This window comes from Rasamsonia byssochlamydoides (genome assembly GCF_041956645.1).
Source record: "Rasamsonia byssochlamydoides strain NRRL 3658 unplaced genomic scaffold VTN77scaffold_68, whole genome shotgun sequence".
Classification (NCBI taxonomy): domain Eukaryota; kingdom Fungi; phylum Ascomycota; class Eurotiomycetes; order Eurotiales; family Trichocomaceae; genus Rasamsonia; species Rasamsonia byssochlamydoides.
This window is the reverse complement of record NW_027192451.1, coordinates 50586-75746: the sequence shown is the minus strand read 5'-3', so window position 1 is coordinate 75746 and position 25161 is coordinate 50586. Positions and strand designations below refer to the sequence as shown.

The window sequence follows — 25161 nt, the reverse complement described above, 5'->3', positions numbered from 1 at the left end:
TGGAAGAAAAAGAACTTCCGTACATATATTTTTCCTATATAGTTCAAGGGGCAACAAACACGCCTCTAGACCTAGGCGCACAAGCCTGCAGAACAAACATGTACAATGGCAGGTGGAAAACAAAGGAAAAGAGGTGCAGACAAAGTGTGATTGTAACAGATAGAAAATTTATGCCTTCCAGATCCTCTTGATAGCCTCCGTCAGACCAACGTCGTTCGTCTCGAACTCATACAATCCCACGGCCACAGTCAGCGTAGCAGCACGGAGACCCCACTTGAAGAGGGCTCGGGTCTTGGGCACACGCCTTGCCGGGAGGTAGTCGATGATGAGGGCTCTGGATAGGCGATATGGTAAGCATTGAGAAGAGTCACAGAGATCAAAAAGAGAAAGACTTACTGGAATCCAATGTGAGAGTGGATAACGAGAGCCGCGCAGAGGATAGAGTCCGTGACCGGGCTCAGAGAGCCAGCGGCGAAAGGAGCAACGGTCAGGGGTATCAAGCTAGCTGCAACCAGTCTGAATTATCATAGAATGATTAGCTTGTTGTCATAGAATCTCGATATCGACTGTCAAGTGTACCTCTCGAAAGTCCAGTGGTAGCTACCGTGCGTCGGCGAGTGCGGTGGGATCGGAGCAGCATCGTTTGCTAATCACAGCCGTCAGCAGACCAATCGTATTTTGCACGCATTCATGTCCATATAATATCGCTGTTTCTCTGTTTCTCAACGGCATCACCCGAAAAAGTGACCGCACAACCATCTCTAGGGTGGGCGAACGGAGGAACGGAGAAGTCACTTGGGCAAAGAATATCTAATACGTACTCGTTCCGTGAACAACCTCTGTAATAAACCTTGTCAGCATACTCATCAAACGCAATCAATTCGACCTGATCGGCAAAAATCACAAGATTTGGATGCTATGGTGCACTCACGTGGCAGCGGCTTCAAGATCTCCTTCTTGCCGGAGGCATGGAAGGCAGCGATCTGCGAAGACACAGAGCCCTCCTTCTTCTGAACCGGTCGCACAACGGTCGCCGCGAGAGGAGACGCCTTGGTGGAATAAAAGACCGTGCGGGTCGCAGGGACCTGGGTGAACTGCCGCAGGACCGAGGCGGAAGAGGGGCGGATGAGCGCGGCCATGATGTCGCTTGTTGCTTTCTTGTATGACAATCCAATCGTTGCTCTAGCGAGTCGACGTCTCCCAAGCAAAGCAAGAGAGTCGGGCGTGGCTTGTTTAAGATAATGGTCGACGTTGACTGCAATTGAGTGTCGTCGGCCGCAAGGTCGCGGATGGAAGGTGAAGTTGATGAGTTCCTCGGGAAGGCGAATCGGAATGCGGTCATCCTATTGCGGATCATGTGATTGGCTGTGCTCGTGAGTCCAACCGAAAAAGCCCGGCAGCAAACACAGCCAATAGTGAATAGCCAGTTCATATAGCCGAGTTGCAGTACACATGCAATGGATTGAGCAGGCGATTCTAGCCAACGCAAATCTACTCTCTTCTCAAACTCTTCAATCCTATTCGTGACATGCATTTATTTCTACAGTACATACAAAATTGAGACGAACAGTTCATAAGAAAAGCCGACTGAGCGCAAGCCAACGTCAAAGGCAATTTGAAACTGTACTCATCCTGGCAATGCCCATAGAGAACCAACTGAACCAGCTGCTGCATTCCAGATGACAGTTGTCATGCTTAGAACTTGAGAACAGCCTTGCCAAAGTTGCGTCCGTGGAACAGGGCGAGCAGGCCCTCCGGAGCGTGGTCGATGCCCTGCGTCTCCCACGTAACAGCCTTGAAGGTGCCGTCCTTGATCCACCTCTGCACACGCTCCTGGTGTTCCTTGTCGTACTTGTCGCCCATGCCCGGGTCGTACACGATGAAACCGCGCACGGTCAGCCGCTTCGTCAAGATGTGGCTGTAGTTGCGAATCGGGTAGTGCTGCTCGACAGGCGTGTTGTAGTTGGAAATCAGACCGCACATGACCACGCGGCCAAAGTTCTTCATCGCGTCCAGAGCCGCCTCGAGGTGCTCGCCGCCTACGTTCTCGTAGTAGATATCCAGTCCCTCCGGGGCCAGGCGCTTCAGAGCGTCCGCCGGCTTCTCCTTCTTGTAGTTGAATCCACCGTCGAAGCCCAGCTCCTTGATGATGAACTCCAGCTTCTCATCCGACCCGACGCTACCAATCACCTTGAGTCCCTCGTGCTTGGCGAGTTGGCCGACCAGCTGACCAACCGCACCGCTGGCAGCGGACACGAAGATGGTCTCACCCTTCTTGGGCTTACCAATCTCGTAGAGGGAGGAGTAGGCCGTCAATCCCGGCATGCCCAGCGCACCCAGGAACACTCGAATGTCTTCGATGCCCAGAGGATTCTGGAGGTGCTGGATGCCTCGAGCATCGATCTCGATGCTCGTCAGCGCAATGTACTCCTGGATCGGAAGCATCCCGATCACGACATCGCCCTCCTTGAACTTCTTGTTGTCAGACTTGAGGACCTTGGCAATGATTCTGTTCTCGACGGGCTTGCCCAGCTCCAGGGGAGGAGCGTAAGACTTGACTTGGGCTGGGCGCATGCGGCCGCGCAGGTACGGGTCGAAACTGGCATAGAGCGACTGCAGCAAGACGCCATTCTCGGGAGCGGGCGCACTGGCGTCATAAGAGACTGGCTCGACGGTGAGGTCCTGACCGGCAACCGGCAGGCCATGAGGGATCTGCTTGAAAATGAGAGCCTTGTTTCCTGGCATCTTGTTTTGGACAGCAACAATCTCGACAAAAAGCGGTGGGCCGGGAAAGCTGTCGAGAGAAGGTTCGGATACAGAGGAATTGACGTCAGGCAAAGGCTGTAGAGCAACGGACTGAGGAATATATAGTAAGCACTACACGAAAAAAGAGGGGGTGCACCGTTACGCACGTATTATTCTTCTCTAGTCGGATCGATTATAAAGCAAGACGGTACGTACCCATCGACAGCCTGCCCTAACCCAGGAGCAATTGCTGTTTCGAATATTCTCGTGACTGGGGCCCTCCAGAGGGGTGGCTGGTTACCTAGACGTCACGAATCATCTTGGACGATTCTATCTCCAATTAAACTGCTTGTAGTAGATGTCTCCGAGAGGAGCCGTCTCGCCGTCTCGGAGGATTCTGGAACAACGGGGCATCTGCCATTCTGAGATTGGGACGGAAATGCGTAAGAAAAGCATGACGTACCCACTTTAAACCGACCAGGTAAGGTACATGTACGGAGTGTACTCGGTACTCCCGTACATACCTGGTAGTTAGATCCGGATCTGGCGTAGATGTTGCGCAATCACCAAGTTCACACACAAACAAACATTGAATGATGTGGCGCATTCCATGAATGAATGAAATTCATTAAAATTTCTCCTCAGCCAGCCACTCAGGATAGAATTCAAACACAAGACTGGCTTATACTTAGTGAACTCTGCCATTGGAGGGAGGGGCCGATGCGGATAGATCTCAAGCTTGGAAATATGCCCGCGATTACGGAGACTTTTCTTTTTTTTTTTTTGCTTTTTCCTTTTCCTTTCGGTCAAAGCGATCAAAGCGAAACCGTTGCTCCACCGACAACCACACCGTATAGCCCTTCCCCAGGCATTTTCTTAACATACACTACAGGACAAATATCATCTTTCATAGCTAAAAATCAAATCAATTCAATTAGCAACATATGTACATACCGTTTCGAAAACAAAAGACTGTTGCAACCCAATTACTAACTAGCAGATTAGATCATAATTGTACTGTATGTCGAAGTTATGCTGACGTCACCGACATCGCAGTTCATACCTATTACCTAAACTAGCACTGATACCGAGGCAACTTTCTTCATCGGGATTATTATTAATTATTAATCAAGAATGGGATATTATTATTTTTTTTAATTACTGATCGTTACTGCTTAATTGCCTCAATCCTCAATCCTTATCCGAAAATTGAAGCTACGCTTACTAATTCAAGCAATTTTTTTTCACTCTCTTTACCAAACTATTAATATTCGCATAGATGCAGACTGAAGAAACTGGACAATAGACAAGACATGATTTTACCCGGCGGAGACTTATCCTATTCTGGGATGCTGACCCATTACCTAGGAGGTACCTATTTAAGTATCCACCTAATATATCGAGGTGACGAATGCAGAGTGTAAGTATAACACCTAAGAGGCTTGCTCAAACAAAGGAAATTGAAATTGTCTTTTGTGAGGTAGTATGTCAGTCGGACAGTCATATACTGTACAATACAAAGGAAACGGGCGCTACTACTACTACCACATCTTCTATCTATCACGCACTCGCCAGAATAAATGAATCCAAATGGTAGCCGCCGACACAAGCAACGTGGAGGTCAAGGTCTAACCTCTTATAGAGTGTTGCGGCTCATGTCATTGCGGATGCGCTGGTAGTCCAGCAAGCCCTCGATGCTGCCAACAGCACTGATGGCAACGTCCTGGTCCCACAGTTTCCGTTGGGCAAAGTCCATCACGTCCTTCTCGGTGATCTTTCCAATAGCCCGCTCGATGTCTTCGGCACTCAGGCGGCGACCAGTGGTGATGATCTGGCGCCCGATGTCCTCGGCAACCGCGGTAGTTCCATCGAGGGAGAGGAGAATGGAAGCCTTCAGCTGAGCCTTGGCACGCTCAACCTCTGCCTGAGTCACGTTAACCGAAAGGCGAGACCATTCGCGGAGCGTGAAGTGGACGAGGTCATCGAGGTTGGTCTTGTTCTCGCTGACCAGGTAGATACCCCACAGACTATAGCGTGAAATGTCAGTCGGCCCCGCTTGCAAGACAAAGCAAACGCATGCAAAAGTACTCACCCAGTGTCGCTGTAGCTGGTGGAAAAGCTCATGAAGCTGTTGGCCAGCTCGTGGTGGGCGATAAAGCTGCTCAGCTTGTTGCCCTGGTAAGAAGAGTTGCCCAGGGTGCGATCCCAGTTGCCCACCTGTAGATAAGATATTAGTCCTTAAAGAACATCATCTCATCTTATGCTTATTTGGGGGGAACGTACGATGGCTTGCGTCACCAAGGCGACAAAGTAGTCGTCATCCTTCCAGCTAACACCTTCCACAGCAAGAGCAATGTGGGCCGTTGGCAGGGTGTCGTCGCGGATTCTAACCTCGGATCCAATAAAGTCTGGCTTGCGCTTCTGCTCGGCGACAAGCGCGGAAGCAGCGGAGGTAGTGGGCTGCCTGGGCAGGTTGCTGAAGTGCTCCTCAGCCAGCTTGACGAGCTGCTCGTGAGTGACGCCACCGGCACCGACCAGAACCATGCGATCAGCAGTGTAGTTGGTCTTGATGTAGTTGACCAGGTCCTCGCGCTGGATGCTCTGGATGTTCTCCTTGGGTCCGAGGATGGTGCGGCCAAGGGGCTGGCCCTGGAAGGCGGTAGCGTGAAGGTGGTCAAAGACGACTTCCTCGAGCTGCTTGTCAACCTCCTCCTGCTCGCGCAGGATCACATCTCGCTCCCTCTCGATGGCAGCGGGTTCGAGCTTCGAGTTTTGAAGGATGTCAGCCAGAATGTCGACGGTCTTCGGAACGTCGGCGTTGAAGGACTTCGCGTAGTAGACAGTGTTTTCCCTCTATCAATCCAATTAGCACGCGACAATCTCGTATCCGCAAGCCACTCCACAATGGCGTACCGATGTGTAGGCATTCAGGTGTCCACCCATGTTCTCGATCTCGAGTTCCAATTGATGTTGAGACCTCTTGTTAGTGCCCTAAAATGGCATCAGCATCAAGCCCAGAATGCTTTTTCCTCCTCTTTTATGCGTCTCAACACGAACCTTGAAGGCCAGGTGCTCAAGGAAGTGCGCAGTTCCGTTGGTCTTGTCCGTTTCAGCCCTCGATCCGGCGTCAATGAAGACTCCCACCGTGCTGGTTTGCGCCCATGGAGAGTGCTCGGTCGCGATCTGAAGCCATCAGCATACATCAATGCAATTGCTGCAGTCGAAGGTTCGTACCGTCAAGCCATTGGACAGGGTGGTAGTCTGAGTCCGGGTCGGCAGCGTAACTGGCGAGGCGAAGCCCCGTTTCACGGGCTGAACAGCCTTCAGGGCCGCACGACTGCGCAGGGCCTGGTTCAGGTTGAAAGCTAGCCGTCGGGACGCCATGATTTAAGGGATTGAGCTGGGTTGGGGGAGAAGATAATGGGGGAGGAGAGGCGGCTGGCGAGAAGTGAGTTGGGAAGTGAAGTTCGGAAGTCAAATTGTTCGGATGGTCGCTCAGCCAATCACATGACCTGTTTTTCCAAACGACCCAGATTCCATCCCGGCAGTTTCCTTCGCTCCATTCCTTGCCAGCAATGCTTCACAATCACCTCTCTACCTGCTTCTTAGACGAACCATACTGATACTGACTGGCAGAAGACATAATCTGCATGGATAATTCGTTCTTTAGGCTCATCTCCTTGTTTTTGCCTAAGCAGGCTGTTGGCCGCCGCCCTCTCCAAATAGAACGCAACACTGAAATGGTCAAGTGAGGGTCTTGCAACCCTTCAAACAGCACTTTGAACAAGTCGACTTTATATTCATGCCTGACATTCCCTCTTAGCAGATGGCCCGCTCCAACCACATCTAACTACCACGTAATAGGCGTCTATCGTACCTTATTTCGTTGCTGAACATTTACAAGTGACCCGGATATAGCCTCAACTAAGTGGCTCTATACAATGGTTCTTTTCAGGCGTACTCGGGTTAATGTACAGAACTGATAGGATAATATTAGACTCTTAGAGTAGCTAGCAGGCTCTATAAACTGGAATATATCTCCCAAGAGGTATTATCTATCGGATCTGTTTATGATGCAAAATTGCTGGCAAATTGCTTGACATTCTCAATGAAGGGAATGTCTTCCGAGAATCCCAGTGCCTTCGCGCGAGCAGTGTCAAAGTTCGGAGACCACGACTGCACAATCCTATCTATATCCGCGTCGTATTTCTCCTCGATGAGGGCTCGCCTCTCCGGGCCCCCGATTTGCTCGAGCGCATCGAGAATCTCTTGGACAGTCACTTTCAGCCCAGGCAGGTTCACGGACCTGGAATCGCCAAAGGCCTCCTTGGGGATGTCTCGTGCGTGCAACAGGTTCTTCACCACGGTATACGGCGAGCAGATCCACACCTCCGTCTCCTTACTCACAGGAAGGATGGCCTTCTTCCCATGGAACGGTTCTCGAATGATGTCACTGACGAAGCTACTGGCTGCCTGGGTGGGTTTACCGGCCCTCACCGTAACCGTCGGCAACCTGACGACGCGACCATCCAGGAAGCCTCTTCTGGAGTAGTCGTTCAGCAAGATCTCGATGATGAGTTTCTGCGAGCCGTAGGATGACAGGGGTACCGGCGGGAGATTGGTCTCATTGATGACAAACCCGTGCGGAGTCGGGCCGTACACAGCGAGTGAGGAGGTGAAGACGACCTTAACCCCCGGCATGGTGGTTCGCAGTCGATCGAGGATGTATCGGGTCGCATCGAGGTTGACACGGATTCCGAGCTCGAAGTTGGCCTCAGAGCCGCTGGACATGATGCCATGGAGAAGGTAGACGGTCTCATAGGGGCTCGAGGCCTCGATCAAGCTGTCTACCTCCTGCGGGGAGGTGAGATCGGCCCCGACGCTTCTAACACGAGAGGCATACTCAGCAGCCGCAGCAGGCACAGGCGGTGCCTTGACGTCCGTAATCGTGACGATTGTGTCTGACGAGGTGGAACGGAGCAAAGCGGCAGCCAATTCTTGACCGACATAGCCGCCGGCTCCTGTAACGAGAATTGACGGCATGATTCAAGGAATCTCAGACTGAAAAAGACGACAAGCTCCCAGTCAGATGAGAGGAGAAGAAGAAGAATTGAAGAGAATGAATGGAAGGAGTTGCTGGTGACGGTTCACCTGTATATCCCCAGTCCTGGTTCAGGCATTGCGCGAGGGATCCCTCTCCTTAAATATAAATATACCTGCGGGGTAATGTCTGGGTCGCGAATCAGATACAATAGCCAGGCGTGAGGACATAGAACCCCGGCTCTACAGCGTACCTCGCATGGTCATTCTGTGGGTCGCGTGGGGAGTTGCACGCGGGGATCAAGAGGAGGGGTTAACATAGACACCATAGTACAGAGTACTCCGTACATGTAGTATGGAGTACATCTCGACTGGTGGTTGGATAAGACCGAGATACCCATTGTGAGCGGAAGGAACACCGATGATCGGTTCGTCTCGGGAAGGAAATCAACCCAATTGAGTTGGACTCTACTGTTCTCCTCCAGACCGTGTACTTAGCACTGTAGAACAAGAGGACGTACAGCCAAAAGTCTCTGGGTAATTACAATACATCAGGAATATCCCCGAAGCACATCGCCTTTCGTTCCGTCTTGGGTCGGAGAAACCCCGAAGCGGGATTCAATGTTGTAACGGACCGTAATAATGGCGTAACTATTCCAGATACTGACAGGGGATACGGAAAATAACGAAAAAGCTATAGATGAAATATGCAGTTTATGCAATAACTATATACAATGAAACTCAGGCTCTTCCTGGTTCCGATCTTGGTTGGTCTATTCCTCACGATTTGTTCCCTTAAGACCAACACAGGCCTTCGATAAGATAATGTGGGTATGCTCCTCGTGAAATAGAGAGAACAGATGAAAAAAAGAAAAAAAAAAGTCATAGCTATAATTCCATGTCGTCAAAATATGATGCAACCGTTATAGGTAATTTTGAGGTCATTTTAAACGTGTGAAACACCATTGACCCCATTCGTGCCGTTGACACCGTTGCTGGCAGACAGTTCTTTGAAGAGATCGTCGAAAGACTCTTGTGCAACCTTGGTGCAGTCGAAACCATAGATCATCTTCTGGACATCTGCGTCGGCCCACTTGTCCGGCACTGGGCCTTTGCCTTGCTTCTTCAACGCGGCAAACTGCTTGTCTCTCTCCTCCTTCGCGGCGCCCTCGCCCAGGTGCAGCGTCCGTCCTGAGGCAGCGGCCAACTCCACTAGGGTATAGGCACGTTCCTTACGGACCTTCTCATACACTCGCAGTGCCGTGTTGATCGATTCCGGAGACGTGTCAGGAAGCCGGGATAGCACGACGGCGATGACGGCGGCGTCTTCGATTGCCTGGGCCGCTCCCTGAGCAAGATGAGGCAGAGTCGGGTGGCAAGCATCGCCAACCAAAGCGACAGACTCATGAATCCAGGACGACAGCGGAGAGTGGACGCGCAGCTTCCACTCGCAGACCTCGCCCTCGGGCACAAAGTTGAGCATGCGCTGAATCTTGGGGCAGAAGTCGGCGAAGACGGAGAGCATGGCGGACTTGGAGCCTTTGGTGGTGTAGGTGGCAGAAGGGGCTGCGGCAAAGTTGACATCTGGCTGAGTGGTGGAAAGGTTGTAGATGGTCTTGTTGGAGACAGGGTAGGCGATGATGTGTCTCTTCTCCCCGATCCAGCGCACCACCCGGTCGCTGTCCAGCAGCTCGAGGAGTTCGGGGTCATCTTTTAACTGGTCGCGGTGCAACATGATGCGGTAGGCGGCCTGTTGGGTGTCCTGCACGTGGGCATCCTCGCCCCGTCTCTTGAGCATTTCGACGCGAATGTTACTCTTGATGCCATCGCAAGCCAAGAGGATGTCTGCCTCCACCGTGTAGGGCTCCCCTCCGTCCCGCGGCGCGGCGGTGATGGTGGGCTTGGGCCCGAAGGATTCGATCGACTTGATGGGGGTGGCGAAGTGGAAGGTGATGGCCTTTTCCTTCTTGCAGCCCTCGTACATGCCATTCGCCAGGGAGTATCTGTGTCCGACCATGTGCGGATAGCCATAAGTCTTTTCAATATAGTCCAGCTCGACATGGCCTAACTCCTCGTCGGTAGAACCTTCTGCTTGTTGTCAGCCAGGCACCAGTCGCATGAGGTAATTCACGTACGCCTGATACTGGTCTCTTTGATATTGGTCGCCTCCTTGGCGATATCCGCCCACACACCCAGTCGATCGAGGATTCGGGCCATGTTTGGCGCCAATTGAATTCCGGCTCCGACGAAGCCCATGTCAGAGGCGGTTTCAAAGACATCGATCTTCTGGAATCCTTCCTTGGCCAGTGCCAGGGCACAGGCCAGACCGCCCATACCTGAAAATAGTCAGATAAATTAGTCGAAGAGAGGGATAAAGCTGTGAAATAAACTGCTTACCGGCACCAACGATGGCTATTCTCAGATCTTTCACGGATTCAGGCATCTTGAATGAAATCCCAGTCCCGGCGCAGAGGGAAAGAATAAGGTACAGAGATTAATAGTACAGGAAGAATCTATAGAGGAGAGGAACGATCAGAAGGACGGTCATCCAGGAGTAGTATATATGTTCCGATAAGAAAAAGAAGATATACAATCTACGTGCAAGAAAAAAACTGTATGTCCGTACAACGGCCCCGGACTGGGAAGCAATAAATATAGGCTATGTACTGTACATGTTATTAATACATATCCAGAGCAAAAGCGGATAAGAATTCAAAAGCCCCGATCTCCCACACGGGACTCGGCAGAGCCTCCCAGGGCGTATTATTTCTTTTGCAAGCAATAAATATGAATAAAATGGCTTTTACCTAGGTTAGGAAGTTGGCAATGGGAGAAGGTTGCTAAATGCTTATCCGGCTTGGCATGAACCTAGATCGGGGAATAAAACGTGGATGGCGGCGGAACAACAATGATAATGACATTTTTCCCTGCAGATGGACAGCACATGTCGTTTAATTCTGTCGTAGACATCTTCGCCAGGCAGCATTACTGCCGTCAACTTGGCCATGAATCGAGAACGCACTGCTCAAGATATATCTACGTTATTGTTCATAATTTGCACCACGGACTGCGTATGCCGCGCTCTGGCGGGGAATTTCCGTCCATCTCCACACGCCACATTCAAATTCTCTTTCTTCGTCAGGCGTTTTCCAAGGAGGGGCAGGGCAGTTCATCATCATTCGAATCCCATGACTGTCTCATCGAACTTTAATCCTGTGGTTTACCGCCCTTGTCTGACTAATCAGGCCCCGCATTAATCTTGCCAAAGTCAGACCTATGTTTGCTTCAGAATCCAGTTTCGATCAGTACCTACCTAAGTACTATCGCGGAGAAGACCCCAGAAGAGGTAACAATCTGGATTGGAGTGTTTAAGACTTTATCCGACAACCGATCGATCGCCTTCCTCCCATTCCAAGTCATTCTTCTTCTCGAAGATCGTAATCCACAGTTGCTTCTGGAGGTCAAGAAGGAAATAATATTTCCCTCAATTGGAGAAGTCATTATTAGAAGGTGTGTTCGTGTACATACAAGTAACTTTGCGACTATCTTGTGGGGCCATATCAAAATGGCTACCTACCTACCTACCTACCTAGATAAACTATACGGAGACAAGAAGTTTGTCGAGATCCCCTTCCCATTCTAGGGCTGGAGGCATGCTGCCTTTGAATGCCCTGGCGAGGCAGCCAACTGAGGAAGTGCTGAAGCCAAGAATAAGGACTAATTTTAAGAGTGGATGGCATGATCCAACATGCCCCACTGAACATAGACCTGCTCATGTGCAACTTGCCTTTGAAGCCATTGCAGTGTGGTCAACAAACCGGGACCCCATCCGACCAACCACCTAACTTCAAGCGGATGTAATGCCCCAGTTCGGTAGATCCGTTCTCTTTTATATCCACTTCATCCATATCTCGAAGGATGCGGTCGATATAATCCCCTGCACCACTTATATTGAGAATGCGCCCAATAGCACGGTGAATAGCAAGGAGCCGGGGGGAAGGAGGGGTCAATGGCGCGATCTGGAGTGAGATAGAGTGTACGAGTGACGGGGAGTAGTAGTGGATCACGGAAAAGGCTGTCTGCTGTCTGCTTGCACGTAGTCGATCTTGTAGGTATGCTGAATCTGATCGGGTACAGGGTCGAAATATATTTCAAAGTCACCAAACAGCTGATGGAAACTCATCGTTAGGGTAAGCGCATTCATTGATCGATCAATATTGAATCCATCTATCAGGTGAATAATATCAGGATCGAACATATCTAGAATCTGAAGGGCAACTTTCTTTGAGTCGCTCTAAAGGATTCGTCAGCAAAGATCAACCGTCGACTGTAATTGCACATGTATGATATACCAACTGCGAATCCCCGCCACCAGTTGTGAGCGACATGAGAGAGTGAGGAAGTATGTGGGCTACTTCTAAATACTCTGGTCTTTCTCATGTATCAACAGCCGCCCATCATCATCTCGAGCATTGTTGCCATCTCGTTTGACACGTTCCTTTGCCTCACGAATGTCAAATTTGCGGGATATCACGCATCGGTGGCGGTCACAGATAAGGCAGTCTCGTCGTAGGGTTGAGAGCCGTTGTGGGGTGCCAATCACTTGTTCCGGGGTTCGGGCTCCAGAGAGAGGTGCAGGCGTGGGTTGAGGAGTCTTTCGGGCTGAGGCTTTTACTAGATCAGGGTCAGCATTTCTATCACATATATGAGACAGACAGCGTACGTGGTAGGAAGAAATTATCAACGAGGTAATCAGAGAAAGCATCCAAGCTCATTTCCAATGCATTTCTCTGTTCTCTGCTCCAAGAATCAAAATCGATAAAGCGTTACAAAGCTTGGCACAAACTTGATTCCGATACGTCTTCTCCCCGACGTAGTTCCTTTTCGACGAACAAAAAGAAGCAGCTCAGAAAATCGTCTCTCAAGCTAACTGATTCGTATACAGCACGGAGAAAAGTAATCCGTTTGTAACCTTTCCCGTTTGTCTGAGAAGGCTCGTACTGGGCCTCAATTTGATTGAAAATATCGATCGCTCTGTTACATTGGTCTCCCTCGAGAGGTAGCATCCCCGCTATGCTTCCTTGTCAGGTGGCTAGTGTGGGCCGGAGAATGCTGATACGGACACCCCGAGGAGTGTAAGGATGGTGAGGAGGAGATGAGGCAAAAGCAGCATGCCGCGCGCGCTAATCTGTATCTAAATATCCCTCAGTCGCATGGAGACAGTACTACTTGGCAACTGAATCCTTGTGCTTTGACCTTCAATATTTGATGAGGGCTCCATCATACAGCCCCTCTCAGTATTAGCACGAGTATTCCATTGGAATTTGACTCATAACGACGATAGAGATGAACTGGAATCAGTTCAAAGAAGTGCCTTTGTCATCGACGACGGTGAGAGAGCTACAAATCATGCTCAGCATCAGCAAACCACTGCCCTTTGAGAATTCCCTTTACTACCTAGGTAGACTACCCTTGTCCCCTCTGCTGTAACGGACGAGTTCAGATGGAAACCGCTTGGTCAGCATCCCTCGAACAAATTACATAAGCACATAAAACGTCTAAGCATATGAGGAATTTACCCTATGAATAAAAGGTTATTATTTTATATTTATTAAAAGATCAAGTAAAGCAAGTCATTGTAAGCTTTTATTTATTAAGCTTTCAGCTATGAGAACGTTACAAGCACCTGACTTCATTGCTCCCTTCAAGCCCGCTCAATGATGCATCCGATGTTTTTCTTCTTAATTGGGTCATTTCGCTTGAAAAGTCAATAAAATAAGCAATCCTTCATATACCATCGCGGCCTTGCTTGACTTTTTTGATCACGGAAAACTGGAATCGGATTCGGATTCGGTACTTCCCTCCCATTAAAAACTAACGACACGACAACAAAAACATCCCTGGCCAAGACCAAAAAAACAAATCAAACTGGAAAAAGTTTTTCTGTCGGACTCACCAAACAGGTACATTTGACATTGTGCAAACCGTCACATGAGAACAAAAAAATGACAACACACTGGACGCCAGAAACATGTCACGAGAGAAAAAAAATAAATCGAGAGGAAAAGAAAGCTGTGGATCTACTTAGTCATGGCGCTTGTAGATACCGGCCACTATACAGTGATCACGCTCGAAGGGTTCTGTAGATTGTCATATCAGTAAACCATTGACAGGTAACAATTAGACGAAGGAGGAAATTTCTTACCCAATGTCAGCTGCTCCTTTGGCTTGATTCTCTCCTCCCTCATCTTCTGGACCTCCCGGGCAAACACAACCTCCGGCTTGGCTGTGCTGTCAATGCAGTTCGCCTTGATACTGACAAGGACGCCACCCCCGTTCTTCAGGAACATGTGAGCGTTGAGACCGACAATACGAGCCTGGTCGGGCTGCGCAACATCGGCAAAAATGACATCAACCATCCCAACTAGCATTCGATATCTTAACGGATGACGCGCGTCTTCGACGATGGGAATGACATTGGTCCGGTGGGTCGCCATGCCGATCAGGTCACGGCCAGAACGGTGGGAAAACTCCACTGCGTAAACAGTTCCCGTCGGGCCGACCAAGTCACTCACATGCGATACACTGGTCCCACTGGCCGCCCCGAGATAGAGTACTTTAGAGCCAGGGCGCATGTAGATATCATCCAATCCACCGAGTATACCGGCGGCGAGCTTGCTTCGGAACGGGTTCTTTTGTTGCGCTTGTTAGAAAACAGATGAGAGAGCAAGAGAAGGCGTGGGTTGAGGGTAGGCGTGAAGAGGAAATGATCATGAATCTTACTTACCCAGACACGGTATTCGGTCTTGACGGGGGTGGCCGATTCTCCGTCGGAAGTGGTGGCGGGGGACTCGACAGCGATGCGCTTCTCGCCGTACACGGACTCTCCAGGGGTTAAGTTCTTGGTGACAAGCAAGTCTTCCTTACCACCGCGAGCGACAAAGACGCCTGGGTGCCTGTGAGGTTCCTTTAAAAAAGTACTGTAAGCGATTGAACATAGCTCTTTTCGACGGTCATCAAACTTACAATAATGACTTTCTGACCACCCTTGATACCCTTCTTCCCTCCCTTCTTTCCACCACGACCGCCAGCTTTCCCACCGCGGGCGCCACCGCGACCACGCGCACCATGTCCGCCTGTAGGCCAGAGACAGAGATCGCATTAGCCTCGCAGTCTTGGGTACATACGCCGTTCACATATCTGAAATCAATTTCTATGGCCAGAACGCCTCTCTCTCGAAAGGATTCGCTCAAGCTATAGCCATCGAACCCAAAAGAACGACAGAGACCGAATGGGATACGAACCTCTCCCACCACCTCGGGCAGCACCACCTCTAGCTGCTCCACGACCTCCGCCACGCCCACCACCACGGCCTCTAGCTCCAGGAGGTGCCATTGTGTAAATAAATTAGAATAAGACCGATAGTGAGTTCGTTAAGCTCGTTCGCGTCGTCGAAACTGGACAAGCTGCCTCAATTCTCACACCGAAATTTCGCACGACAGAATCGATTTCAATGTGGTCAGTTGAGGGAGAGAAAAATAGGGTAATCGATAATCGCAAGACTCAAATAGAGTAAAAATAAGAAGCCCTTTCTCGTGCAAATAGTCTGCAAGAAGAATGGAGGGCCACGCACCGCTGTTGCGAACAAGCAGGTGGTTTCTTGCGTGGAGTCGAGATTTTTCTCGATTGAGCTGGGACTGGATGGAGCTTTTTTTCGGATTTCTTGCCAATTCCCATGCGCTAGTACAATAACGGACTAGTGTGTGTGGCTAATCCTGTTGTGGGAATGTGGAAGCTCTATCATCACGTGATAGACCAGAGCGTCGGCCAACCGATAGCGAGATCACGGGATTTCTCTGAACCCTACCTACTAAATGGATGACTAATCTGATCGGACGTAATACTGTACAGGCTAAGGATCGCGATATTTCTCTTGGACGATAGCTATCGTAGGCGGATTTGACTACGCGAAATATCTTTTTTTGACAAGAGACAAATATTTCCGTATTGAATGTATTCTGAATGACCACCAACCGTATTTGCATAATGCAGTAAACGAACGACTTCAAGTACAGCAAAATATAGGATGCAGTACATACTATGGTGTATCTAAATTAAATGACAATGACAAGAACGTAAGACCATATATTCACTGATATTCCAAGATTCACAGGATCGTCTCGTCAATTAATCCCTTCGCTGACTTCCTTCTTCGCCGACTATTCAGCCGATGTCCCGCTTATCTATAGTTCACCAAGGGTTTCACTTCGGAACGTCCATCTCATTCTCCGTAGAAGTAATAGTCTGCGGCGTACTGAACCGTGAATACGTTTGGCATGCCTTCACAGGTCGCAGGTGGCTGCCCTCCAGCCGTGTTGACCCGATAGACCAACTTGTAGCCCCCAACAGTGCCATTGGTGGTCTCGAGATAGAGCCAGGGAACGGCCCCATAGCCGCTGTTGTTCTGGCCTACCACCGAACCAGCCGGGGCGGCCATCTGAGCCTTCTTTTTCGAGATGGCAATTCCATATTGTCGATCCGTGGTGGTATCAAGGTTGAAGACTGGAGTGCTAGCGTCCTGGAAGTAATGATGACCCAGCAGGTCGAGATTGGCCGGTGGAAGTGGATCAGAGTTGCTTGGCGGTAATGGGTAGTTGAGCACGGTTTTGGTAGCAGTGGTCAACAGGTCTGGATAGTTTGCTGCCACACAAGAGGCGTCATAGAGACTGGCAAGTGCGCCTAATGCTGTGGGCGTAACATCGGAGGTTGCCGCTGAACAGCTGTAGTTCTATATTGGTATCAGAATATAAACATGTCCGTCGTGAGATCAAAATGGAAATGAGACGTACCTGTGTACCGCGGCCGATGGCGACGTACTTCAGGGTCTGATTCGAGGGAGAGGGCAGTGCGGATGCCTGCGCAGGTAATGCCACTTTCGATAGATCGCACGACGGCAAGGCACCGTCTGCGAAGTCGTTGATGTACTGACTGACCCTGGCATAGAACTCTGCCAAATCAGGCGAGAAATCATAGACGTCGTCGAGAACGGATCTGGTCGGAGCTGCACAAGCAGCTACCGCCATAGTGGCGACGAGGAAGAGGTTCAAACGCATCGCTGCTGATATGTATAAATGACAAAATTCGACTGGGATTTTTAATAATAGTTTTCTCGATATGTATAACAGATTCGCAAGGGAGGAAATCTGTCGGATCGGGCACCAGGCGCGTCCAACAATTCGCTTAACAATGCAAAAAAATTGATCAACAGAACAGGACACAGAAAAGGAAATGGACAAAAAGAAAACCGATCACGAGGAAAATCAAGAGAAGATACTGCAGAAAGAACTGCAAAAAGGTAGCATGCTGGGTACCACCGGGGCCGACATGCATCTAGATATGTAGATCGCCAATAACTAACAAAGCGCGATGCAGCAAAGAATAGCAACGGCTAATTTTAGCTCGATCTATTAACAGGCACGCCGGAGATTTACAAAGATAGATCAAAGCTGATGCTGACATTCCATTGGCGATTGTATGCGCCGGGCTTGATGGATTGGTGGCCTGGGCCAACCAACGACTGAGCTTGGCTGCCACCGGCGGCCGCTAACGTCCATCAGTCAACTGCAGACGGCGATTCGCCAATTCAACTGACTTCTTCAGTCTTCATTTAGGAGCCTCCAGATGGGTTCGCGCAAAGCGAAACATAGATGCTACTGAGCGGTACGCTCCTACTCCAAACAGGCTGGTCTTCTCATCTGTTTCTATTCTCGGAGTGCTTCTGGTGGATATGCCCTCAGGTTGTTACTGACCGGTTTATTATTACTATTTTGGCTGGCCTAGAATTTCCAAGGTGCTACTAGCAGCGAAAGAAAAAAAAAAAGCTTTACCCAAAGCTGATATTGTACTGACTCGGTGCTGATGTGAGAGCCGGAAGCACTTCATGCGCAGAATAAGGGAAAACACACAACCACATGACACACAACAAGGCTACGATGCTGCTTCAGAATGAGAAGAGATGGCGATGCCAATCTTGGCAGCTTCGTCTTAATTGACCTGGAAGCCATGGGCTGTACGACGATGAAGATTCCTGCAGAACCTTGTCTTGATTGCTGAGTATATCTGCTGTAGATTTCTTTGAAATCATTGGCACAATCTTGTGAGTCGAAACACTCCTTCATATGCAACAAAGTGGCGATAATAGCGACTCTGACGAATTTCTCCACTGCACCTTACAGGGATATGGATTACTGAGACCAATAGAAGGCGTCTGTGGATGATCACCACCACGGTCTCGCTTGGCAGTACTGAATTCACAATGTCATGTGACACTGGGGTTCAATGGTTTCCCAGGAGGAAAGAAGCCGTCATCCGCTGAGTGAAAATACACAGAAGAAGAAAGTACTTCTAAGCACAACAAAAACTGAGACTTGCTATCCAAAACCAAGCTGCCTTGAGGAAAATCCCATTCTCAATTCGGATCCTCCGGCGGCTACAGAACAGTCCATGCAACGGCAGTGAGACGGTTAGACTCCTAGTATGGTAGCATGGGCCAGCGTCGGTTTCTATTGGAATCATGGCAATGATGAATGATGCAGCTCGCTTGCAGAAACTGACTCTCTTCTAGCTCAAAACAGAGATCGAGACCCACACACCAGGACTTTTGCTGAGATCTGGATTTAGAGAGTATTAGTGCAGCACGAACTAAACTAATAACTAGGTAGACTTACGTGGTCGGCGTCAAGAAGGAAATAGAAAAAGAGAACGCGACATCCAACCGATATAACAAGCTCTGATTGATCTGAAGCGTAGCGCTCTTGGGGGCAGGCACTTGCAGAGAACCAAAAATAGCACAGACCATACTAAAACTGCAAATCTGAAGAATGATATCCTTGTTGGATTCTGGCGCCGTCAATTTATGGAATATCTCCTATTGGCGGAAGCCTCACACTATCAGATACCTGTCTGTCCTCTAGGGCTGTAATTAATGGCTGCCTGGTTTATATTAAACCTTGCGGCGACTCCGGCGCGAAACTAGTTTGAAACTATATACAATCCTAGGAGGGTCTCTTCCACGAATGAACTACCCCAGGAATCGTCGAGACCGTCTAGATTGGAATGCGACCAAGGAGGGTATCATGGGCCTTTCAAAGATGATGCCCCGTGCAAGTGGCCGTCTTGTAATAAGAGGATTGGAGTGTCGTGTCTTGAGAACTTCCTGGTACTACAGTACATTGCATGAGTAGAGAAATTCTCACTTTCGAGAACTGCTGCATCTGCGAAGGGTCGTGATCCATCAAAGGGTTCTGGACCACTGTTTAACCCCTTGCAGGAAATCATGATCCATGGCAGACAGGGATATTGTCGTACGGTCGGACTGAGTCGTACCAATAAAAGCAAATCGACGGGGTTGGAAGGATGTGAGAGGATGCCTTTAGCGTTTATCGTCCTCTTTTTGTTCCATCTACGTTGATAAATATGTGTAATAAATTAATAACAAGGGCGCACTGCATCTTCCCTAGAATCAGGCCCAGCCCCTTTGCGGGAGTTACTCCGCAATTCTCCAGTAAATATTACCTATCTAGGTTCCTTCCCAATTAATGAGTGTGGACCGATCAGGCAGGTACCTTCTTGTCGGGCAAGGGAAGGAATGGCCGCCGATCCCCCAGTTTGAAGATCCATAGAACTGTCCCACTCCAGCGTCCAGGAAGCTTTCTGAGAACACTACATATTCTCTGCTTTCACCATTGCAGAATGCCACTGTTTCGCTAGTCAAATGGCAGTGTCTTCTCTATTGATTTTCATCGGATTGCCTGCCACCGAAATGAAAGCAGGACGTGCAATTGCTGTTCCAGTCGGGTCTTAGATCCTTATGACTTCGCGCAATCATTCAGAATGGCTCCTACCTTATTTCCAGGACGAGTTCGACGTCACGATGTCCTGGTTGCGATAGCCTTGCTCTCGATCTTCTGGCTGCTCACGCCCCTGTGGCAGTATTCGCCTGATTCCCTGTCTGAAAAGGCACACAGCATAGCGAGAAAGAAGAAGCTTGATTATCGACCCCAGCAAGAATTCTGGCGATTCCTACATACTCTATTCAAGAAACATGACCCAGAAATAGCGTTACCAGAGAAGGCCGGATCCGCTGCACCCATTGAATACAATGCCACGCACGAGATTCCCTGGCCTGAGCCTCTACAGATACCTCCGACAGCTGTGGATAAGATTCGGGATGCTCATCAAGGATTCGTCAATGACATCAAGGCTGACAATCCACAGCGCAGTTTACCTTATAAACCAGGTGCTCGGGGTATCGTCACTGCAGCCAGCGGTGCTTCCCTTCCCGTGCTGCTCGTATCGTTGCGGATGATCAGACGGACTCACACCATCCTCCCCATGGAGGTGTTCATGATGTCGGAGGAGGAATACGAACCAGAGATTTGTGAAGATGTCCTGCCTTCCTTGAACGCAACGTGCATCATCATCAGCGATATTGTGGGAACAAAGGGAATGAAGGATATACAGCGTGTCCAGCTCAAGTCATTGGCAATTCTCTTCTCCTCGTTTGAGGATGTCCTCTGGCTTGACTCCGACTGCTTTCCTCTTCGGGATCCCGTGCACATATTCCAGTCTGAAGCCTATCAGTCCACTGGATTAATTACATGGCCTGACTTTTGGGCCGTGACGACCTCCCCGTTGTACTATGAGATCTCATCTCAGCACCCGCTGCTCCCGAAGGAGCGAGCGTCCACTGAGGCTGGAGAGTTGTTCGTGTCCAAGAAGAAGCATCGTCTAACCCTGATGCTGGTTAGCTACTACAATTATTACGGTCCTTCCCACTACTACCCGCTGTTGTCTCAAGGCACCCCAGGAGAAGGAGACAAGGAGACATTTCTGGCGGCCGCCTCCGCTCTAGGGGAGCCATTTTACGCAATCACAGAAGGGGTACGCCGGATAGGGCATCCTACAGAGAATGGTGACATTGCGGGCTCCGCCATGGTGCAGTACGACCCGACTCAGGATGAACAGATCAAATTGCAGCACAAGAACGAGACAGCTACAGCTCTTCCACGGGCGCTTTTTATTCATGTGCACTACCCCGAGTTCGATCCAGCAACCATCTTCGACCCCTTCGACGTCCAGCCAACCCGCAGCCCGGACGGAAAGTGGTCTCGCGCCTGGACAAAGCCGGAGGAAACCCTCTACAGCGTTGGATTGGACACGGAGATTCACTTTTGGGAAGAGATCAAATGGGTGGCATGTAACCTGGAATACAAATTCCAGAGTTGGAAAAACAAGTGGGGGGTGTGTGAGCGTGTGACGCATTATTGGAACAGCGTCTTTGAAGGCGTTCAATCCAGTACTACAAACAGAAAGCTTTTTTGACCAGGCATATTACTCACTTCCCCGTACATGAACTATTAATTATCCAACAGTTGTAAAAAAGAAAAAAAAGAGAGAGAGAGAAAGGGAAGAAAACTCCGTTTGCCGGGGTCATTAACCTGGTTCTTGGATAGGATGGTATGTCAATAAGAAATGAAGATGTTATACAATAACTGATCCTAAGGCAAGAAAAGTGACTCGGGATCTTTAAAAAAAAAATCCCATATAAGAGAAGTTTAAGACAGCTGTATTAATTAAGAAATTTAATCGATTTTTTTCAACACTTCCACAAAAGCCCACACAGAAGAAATCCATGATGAACCCCCCCCCCCCCAAAAAAAAAAGAATGAATGGGGAAAAAAAAAACAATCCTTATCATCCAAAATTGCAAAAAAGAACCGTCCCCGGGCAGGCTCGAACTGCCAACCTCCTGATGGAACTGTGTAGGAATCCACACCGAAGATCATAATTACTCTTTGGTGAAGGGACTACTAACAGTCAGACGCGCTAGCCGATTGCGCCACGGAGACGTGATTGGTTGATAGTGGGGAGGGTCGGAAAGATTCATAAAGGGTACACACAAAGTTACACGACGGAGTAGGGTCGGAGGACCTGGGTACACACAATAAACGAGAAGGAATTGAATTGAGTTTATTGACAAAGTAAATCAAATAATTAAATACTATTGGCATTTATTTATCGGCCTGTGATAATACGGTCAGTTATATCTTAGGCTGCTGCTCCTTGTATCTAGTTGTCTGTATAGTAACTTGACTGGAGAGAAAATTCGAGGGTTGGCTAATTTATATATTTAGGTCTTCGACTCCTCCGGCAATAATCATAACTCGAGTAGCTGGTTCTTTGAGCATTGAACACTGGCATTGAACGAAAAGAAAATGCCCACGTCTAGCTATTAAATAGAATTAATTTAATTATTCTCTTCTATCTCACAAAGTGTTCTCACAAGGTGTGTATTTAGAGATGGACGAGCGTGTGACCGCTGTATTTATTTGACGAAAACATATATTTCTAACGCCGAATTCCCCGACGCGGATTGACGAGCACATAAAGGACATAACTTCCCTAGTGAGACGATCAAAAACAACTATTCGCCGAATAAAAAAAAAATAAAACATATATGAAATTACTTCTCACGCATCATGAGAATATCACAAAATGAACCCGTCCATAGAAGATACAGATACAGAACCATAAACGCCGGACATTACTTCCAGAGCCAGGATCTAATTAATTGAACCCTTCTTGCTGCCAATCGTCGCCATGTAACTGCTGCCCAGGACTGCTCCTTCCACCTCCAGCTCCTGCAACAGCACCCGCCGCTCCGCTGACAAGCTTGTCAATATGGTGCTTTTCAATCTCCACCGTGCTCATCATGTACAGCATCACAAAAAGCAAGATGTGCAGCGCGAAGCAGTACCCCGCGAACAAATTCCGGCTGGTCCGGTTCGCCAGCACAATGCGCGTAATGGAGAAGATGAACCGCTCCGGAAGGCTCATGCGCTTGTAGGCCCGTGCCGCTTCGCGACCTCGGAACGCGGCAAACGGCGAGATCTGCGCCTCGTAGGCGGACTGATACCGGTCGAGGGACGCACCGGACGACGTATCTGCGGACACATGCACCGACGTCGCACTCGGCCGGTTGCCATACGCAGACGCTGAAGTCGAGGCCCCCTGGCCGCGATTGTAGGTCGAGACATATCGGGTCTTCTCGTACAAGTTAAGATTGTCCCTCTGGAGGGACGCAACTTCTTGTCTTAAAGATTTCACAGTGCTGTACATCTTGGCAAGCTCCTCTTCTAGCTCGGCGTTCTTTTGTTTGAAACGGTCCCGCTGTGCCTGGACCATTGGTAGGATGCCGGAGCCACCGCCCACAGGCTCTCCGGCTCGTATCGCATCCATCGTATTCGCGGAAGCGGCGGCGTGATCGAACCCAGAGATGATAGATGACGTCGGCGACGTTGTTCCTCTTCGAGACGAATGGTACCTCGACGCATAGGTGCCAGCAACCGACATGGCCGACGAAGGAAGAGGGTTTGTTGATCCCTTCTGCATGCGCAAAAGGTCATTCTCGAGCGTTGCGGAGAGCTGCTGGGACTTCTCGAGCTCCTCCTTCGTCTTGGAGAGCTCCTGCTGGAGGCTTTCCAGTTGGCTTTGGAGATCTCGGTGAGATACTCGGAGAACAGTAAGCTCGTTGGTGAGCTTCTTGTTCCGAGCCATCAACAATTGTTCCAAAGAGTTCTCTTTGGACTTGACTGCCGCGCCATTTGCATTCGCGCTGCCGTCTTCCGTAACATCTCCCGCATCATCATCGTCGCCCGTTGAGAATTCAATAGACTGAACCTGTTAGCTTGGTAACACTCTATGGAACCATGGCGAGTTCGCACCTTAATGACTTCCAGCTCCCGTCGGATCTCTTCATAGTCAGCACACTTTTCCAGCTTGGCCCGCAGCTCCTCTTTTTCCGTCGTGACTTTGGCATTTAGTCTTTCGGCTTGACGAAGCTTGCTTTCCCATTCATGCCTTTCGGTATCTCTGTCGAATCGAGCCGCGTCAAGTTTCCGCAACAACGACGAATTCTCGGATTGCAGTCGTAGATAAGCAGGGTCATCTTCGACCGACAATTTCTGCTCTGTTTGAGGATGAGATACGGCTTGCGCCAGCTCCAACCGGAGCTGCTCGTTCCGTGCCTCGACTTCCGCCAACCGCAGACTGGTCCTCTCCAGCTCTGATGTAACGATTTCTAGTTCAGCGGCAGTGGCAGCGTTGGTTGTATCCCCCTCGTCCCCTCTTCCCAACCGCTGAGACACCTCAAGGCTGGCCTTGAGTTCTTTCAAGAGACGGTCCTGGTTCTCAACCTTTTCTTCCAAACTCTTCTCTTTGGCCTCCCAGTTATTCGTCTTCTCCGACAGCACCGCAGACCAGGACGACTCGATCTCTCTGATTTTCGATTCCTGGTTCTCTTCCAGCTTCTGTCGGGCAGTTCGCTCCTCCTCCAGCCGCTTCTCAGTTTCCTCCAATTGCCTCGTTAACCGCTCTACCGACTTCTGCAAGTGTTCCTTTTCCGAAGTCAACTTTGGAACGGTGTCTTCGGACGCAACGAGGGAGTCGACGGATGCTTCAAGAAGAGGATATGGGTCGGGAGCTTCCGACAAAGAGGAGTAGAGCTGCAGAAATGCCGACGAGGACGTTTTACCATGATTCGTAAGGAGATCAATGAAGGTTTGATAAGCTGCGATGTTACTGTCAGATACAGAGCATCAACGATGGAAATCGTATAGACAGACCCTTTAGTAGTCCCTTGTACTCCGACAGTTTCGAAGCATCGTCAAGCTTTCGGAAATCTTTCGTCTTTTGAGCCAGGTCTTTTCTCTGCACGAGAGCATCTCGCTGATTCGCAACGATCTCGGAAGCGGTAGCGTCCAGCTTCGGTATGGTGTTGGTCAAGTCAATCCCTTTGCAAAGCAATATGGTAAGTAACAGCTATGAAGCATTCGCAGACAACTGGATGCTCGCACCTCGCCAGGCCGAGATCGCGCGCTGGAATTTATTCGCTTCCTCTCCATGGCTCCCGGCATTGCCGTTCCGGTTGTCGTGTCCACCTTGCTTCTCCTGTCCCGGGAGAACGCCTTCTGTGACTGCAAAGACATCCATTTCTCTGACAATCGTTCCAGAGACAACGACAGTTCCTTATAGCATTCTCCTCGGCTCCACAAGTGAGTCCTGAAAAGGCTAATCGCGCTGCGAATGAGTGGAGCTCACCTGCAACGCCTGATGGTCTCGGCTTGGATGCGGAGGACGCTCGACTTGCGCGTCACGGCCCGACTTTGCTCCGCAGTGCAACGAAGTTACCGTATAGACAACAGGCAGAAACAATAGACTTAATATCAACAGAATTTACTCAAAACTGACTTTTCGCAACTGGATTTTTTACCTGTTCTTTTATACCCACGATTCCGAACAGACTGCATTTGCCAT

General features: G+C 49.6%; 13 protein-coding genes and 1 non-coding gene across 14 annotated transcripts; 2 read left to right on the top strand and 12 right to left on the bottom strand.

The window, feature by feature from the left end:
* Positions 1–168: 168 nt before the first annotated feature.
* On the bottom strand, positions 169–1139 carry VTN77DRAFT_8019 (uncharacterized protein; the record flags this gene model as incomplete). Its single annotated transcript, XM_069424471.1, has 5 exons — positions 169–334; positions 397–516; positions 580–646; positions 822–839; positions 932–1139. 5 exons carry the CDS (start codon positions 1137–1139, stop codon positions 169–171), a joined length of 579 nt encoding a protein of 192 aa, XP_069274889.1.
* Positions 1140–1695: 556 nt separating this feature from the next.
* VTN77DRAFT_8018 (uncharacterized protein) lies at positions 1696–2745 on the bottom strand (the record flags this gene model as incomplete). The annotated part of the gene is made up of 1 exon (XM_069424470.1): positions 1696–2745. One exon carries the CDS (start codon positions 2743–2745, stop codon positions 1696–1698), a length of 1050 nt encoding a protein of 349 aa, XP_069274888.1.
* Positions 2746–3075: 330 nt separating this feature from the next.
* Positions 3076–3352, bottom strand: VTN77DRAFT_8017 (uncharacterized protein; the record flags this gene model as incomplete). The annotated part of the gene is made up of 2 exons (XM_069424469.1): positions 3076–3159; positions 3209–3352. The coding sequence occupies 2 exons, from the start codon at positions 3350–3352 to the stop codon at positions 3076–3078; spliced, it is 228 nt and encodes a 75-aa protein (XP_069274887.1).
* A 1029-nt stretch (positions 3353–4381) lies between these two features.
* Positions 4382–6129, bottom strand: VTN77DRAFT_8016 (uncharacterized protein; the record flags this gene model as incomplete). The annotated part of the gene is made up of 6 exons (XM_069424468.1): positions 4382–4772; positions 4838–4962; positions 5029–5598; positions 5659–5736; positions 5803–5928; positions 5980–6129. 6 exons carry the CDS (start codon positions 6127–6129, stop codon positions 4382–4384), a joined length of 1440 nt encoding a protein of 479 aa, XP_069274886.1.
* Positions 6130–6813: 684 nt separating this feature from the next.
* Positions 6814–7788, bottom strand: VTN77DRAFT_8015 (uncharacterized protein; the record flags this gene model as incomplete). Its single annotated transcript, XM_069424467.1, has 1 exon — positions 6814–7788. One exon carries the CDS (start codon positions 7786–7788, stop codon positions 6814–6816), a length of 975 nt encoding a protein of 324 aa, XP_069274885.1.
* A 943-nt stretch (positions 7789–8731) lies between these two features.
* VTN77DRAFT_8014 (uncharacterized protein) lies at positions 8732–10228 on the bottom strand (the record flags this gene model as incomplete). The annotated part of the gene is made up of 3 exons (XM_069424466.1): positions 8732–9873; positions 9921–10121; positions 10183–10228. The coding sequence occupies 3 exons, from the start codon at positions 10226–10228 to the stop codon at positions 8732–8734; spliced, it is 1389 nt and encodes a 462-aa protein (XP_069274884.1).
* A 465-nt stretch (positions 10229–10693) lies between these two features.
* VTN77DRAFT_8013 (uncharacterized protein) lies at positions 10694–11428 on the top strand (the record flags this gene model as incomplete). Its single annotated transcript, XM_069424465.1, has 2 exons — positions 10694–10979; positions 11031–11428. The coding sequence occupies 2 exons, from the start codon at positions 10694–10696 to the stop codon at positions 11426–11428; spliced, it is 684 nt and encodes a 227-aa protein (XP_069274883.1).
* A 420-nt stretch (positions 11429–11848) lies between these two features.
* Positions 11849–12173, bottom strand: VTN77DRAFT_8012 (uncharacterized protein; the record flags this gene model as incomplete). Its single annotated transcript, XM_069424464.1, has 2 exons — positions 11849–12079; positions 12138–12173. 2 exons carry the CDS (start codon positions 12171–12173, stop codon positions 11849–11851), a joined length of 267 nt encoding a protein of 88 aa, XP_069274882.1.
* Positions 12174–12202: 29 nt separating this feature from the next.
* Positions 12203–12560, bottom strand: VTN77DRAFT_8011 (uncharacterized protein; the record flags this gene model as incomplete). Its single annotated transcript, XM_069424463.1, has 2 exons — positions 12203–12459; positions 12509–12560. 2 exons carry the CDS (start codon positions 12558–12560, stop codon positions 12203–12205), a joined length of 309 nt encoding a protein of 102 aa, XP_069274881.1.
* A 1309-nt stretch (positions 12561–13869) lies between these two features.
* On the bottom strand, positions 13870–15180 carry VTN77DRAFT_8010 (uncharacterized protein; the record flags this gene model as incomplete). Its single annotated transcript, XM_069424462.1, has 5 exons — positions 13870–13925; positions 13991–14477; positions 14573–14752; positions 14812–14921; positions 15090–15180. The coding sequence occupies 5 exons, from the start codon at positions 15178–15180 to the stop codon at positions 13870–13872; spliced, it is 924 nt and encodes a 307-aa protein (XP_069274880.1).
* An 886-nt stretch (positions 15181–16066) lies between these two features.
* Positions 16067–16868, bottom strand: VTN77DRAFT_8009 (uncharacterized protein; the record flags this gene model as incomplete). Its single annotated transcript, XM_069424460.1, has 2 exons — positions 16067–16573; positions 16635–16868. 2 exons carry the CDS (start codon positions 16866–16868, stop codon positions 16067–16069), a joined length of 741 nt encoding a protein of 246 aa, XP_069274879.1.
* A 2809-nt stretch (positions 16869–19677) lies between these two features.
* Positions 19678–21168, top strand: VTN77DRAFT_8008 (uncharacterized protein; the record flags this gene model as incomplete). Its single annotated transcript, XM_069424459.1, has 1 exon — positions 19678–21168. One exon carries the CDS (start codon positions 19678–19680, stop codon positions 21166–21168), a length of 1491 nt encoding a protein of 496 aa, XP_069274878.1.
* Positions 21169–21564: 396 nt separating this feature from the next.
* Positions 21565–21695, bottom strand: VTN77DRAFT_t120. The gene has a single exon. It is a non-coding gene; the product is annotated as a tRNA-Asn (tRNA).
* Positions 21696–22413: 718 nt separating this feature from the next.
* VTN77DRAFT_8007 (uncharacterized protein) lies at positions 22414–24837 on the bottom strand (the record flags this gene model as incomplete). The annotated part of the gene is made up of 4 exons (XM_069424458.1): positions 22414–23520; positions 23571–24415; positions 24471–24638; positions 24702–24837. The coding sequence occupies 4 exons, from the start codon at positions 24835–24837 to the stop codon at positions 22414–22416; spliced, it is 2256 nt and encodes a 751-aa protein (XP_069274877.1).
* Between the last annotated feature and the right edge of the window lie 324 nt (positions 24838–25161).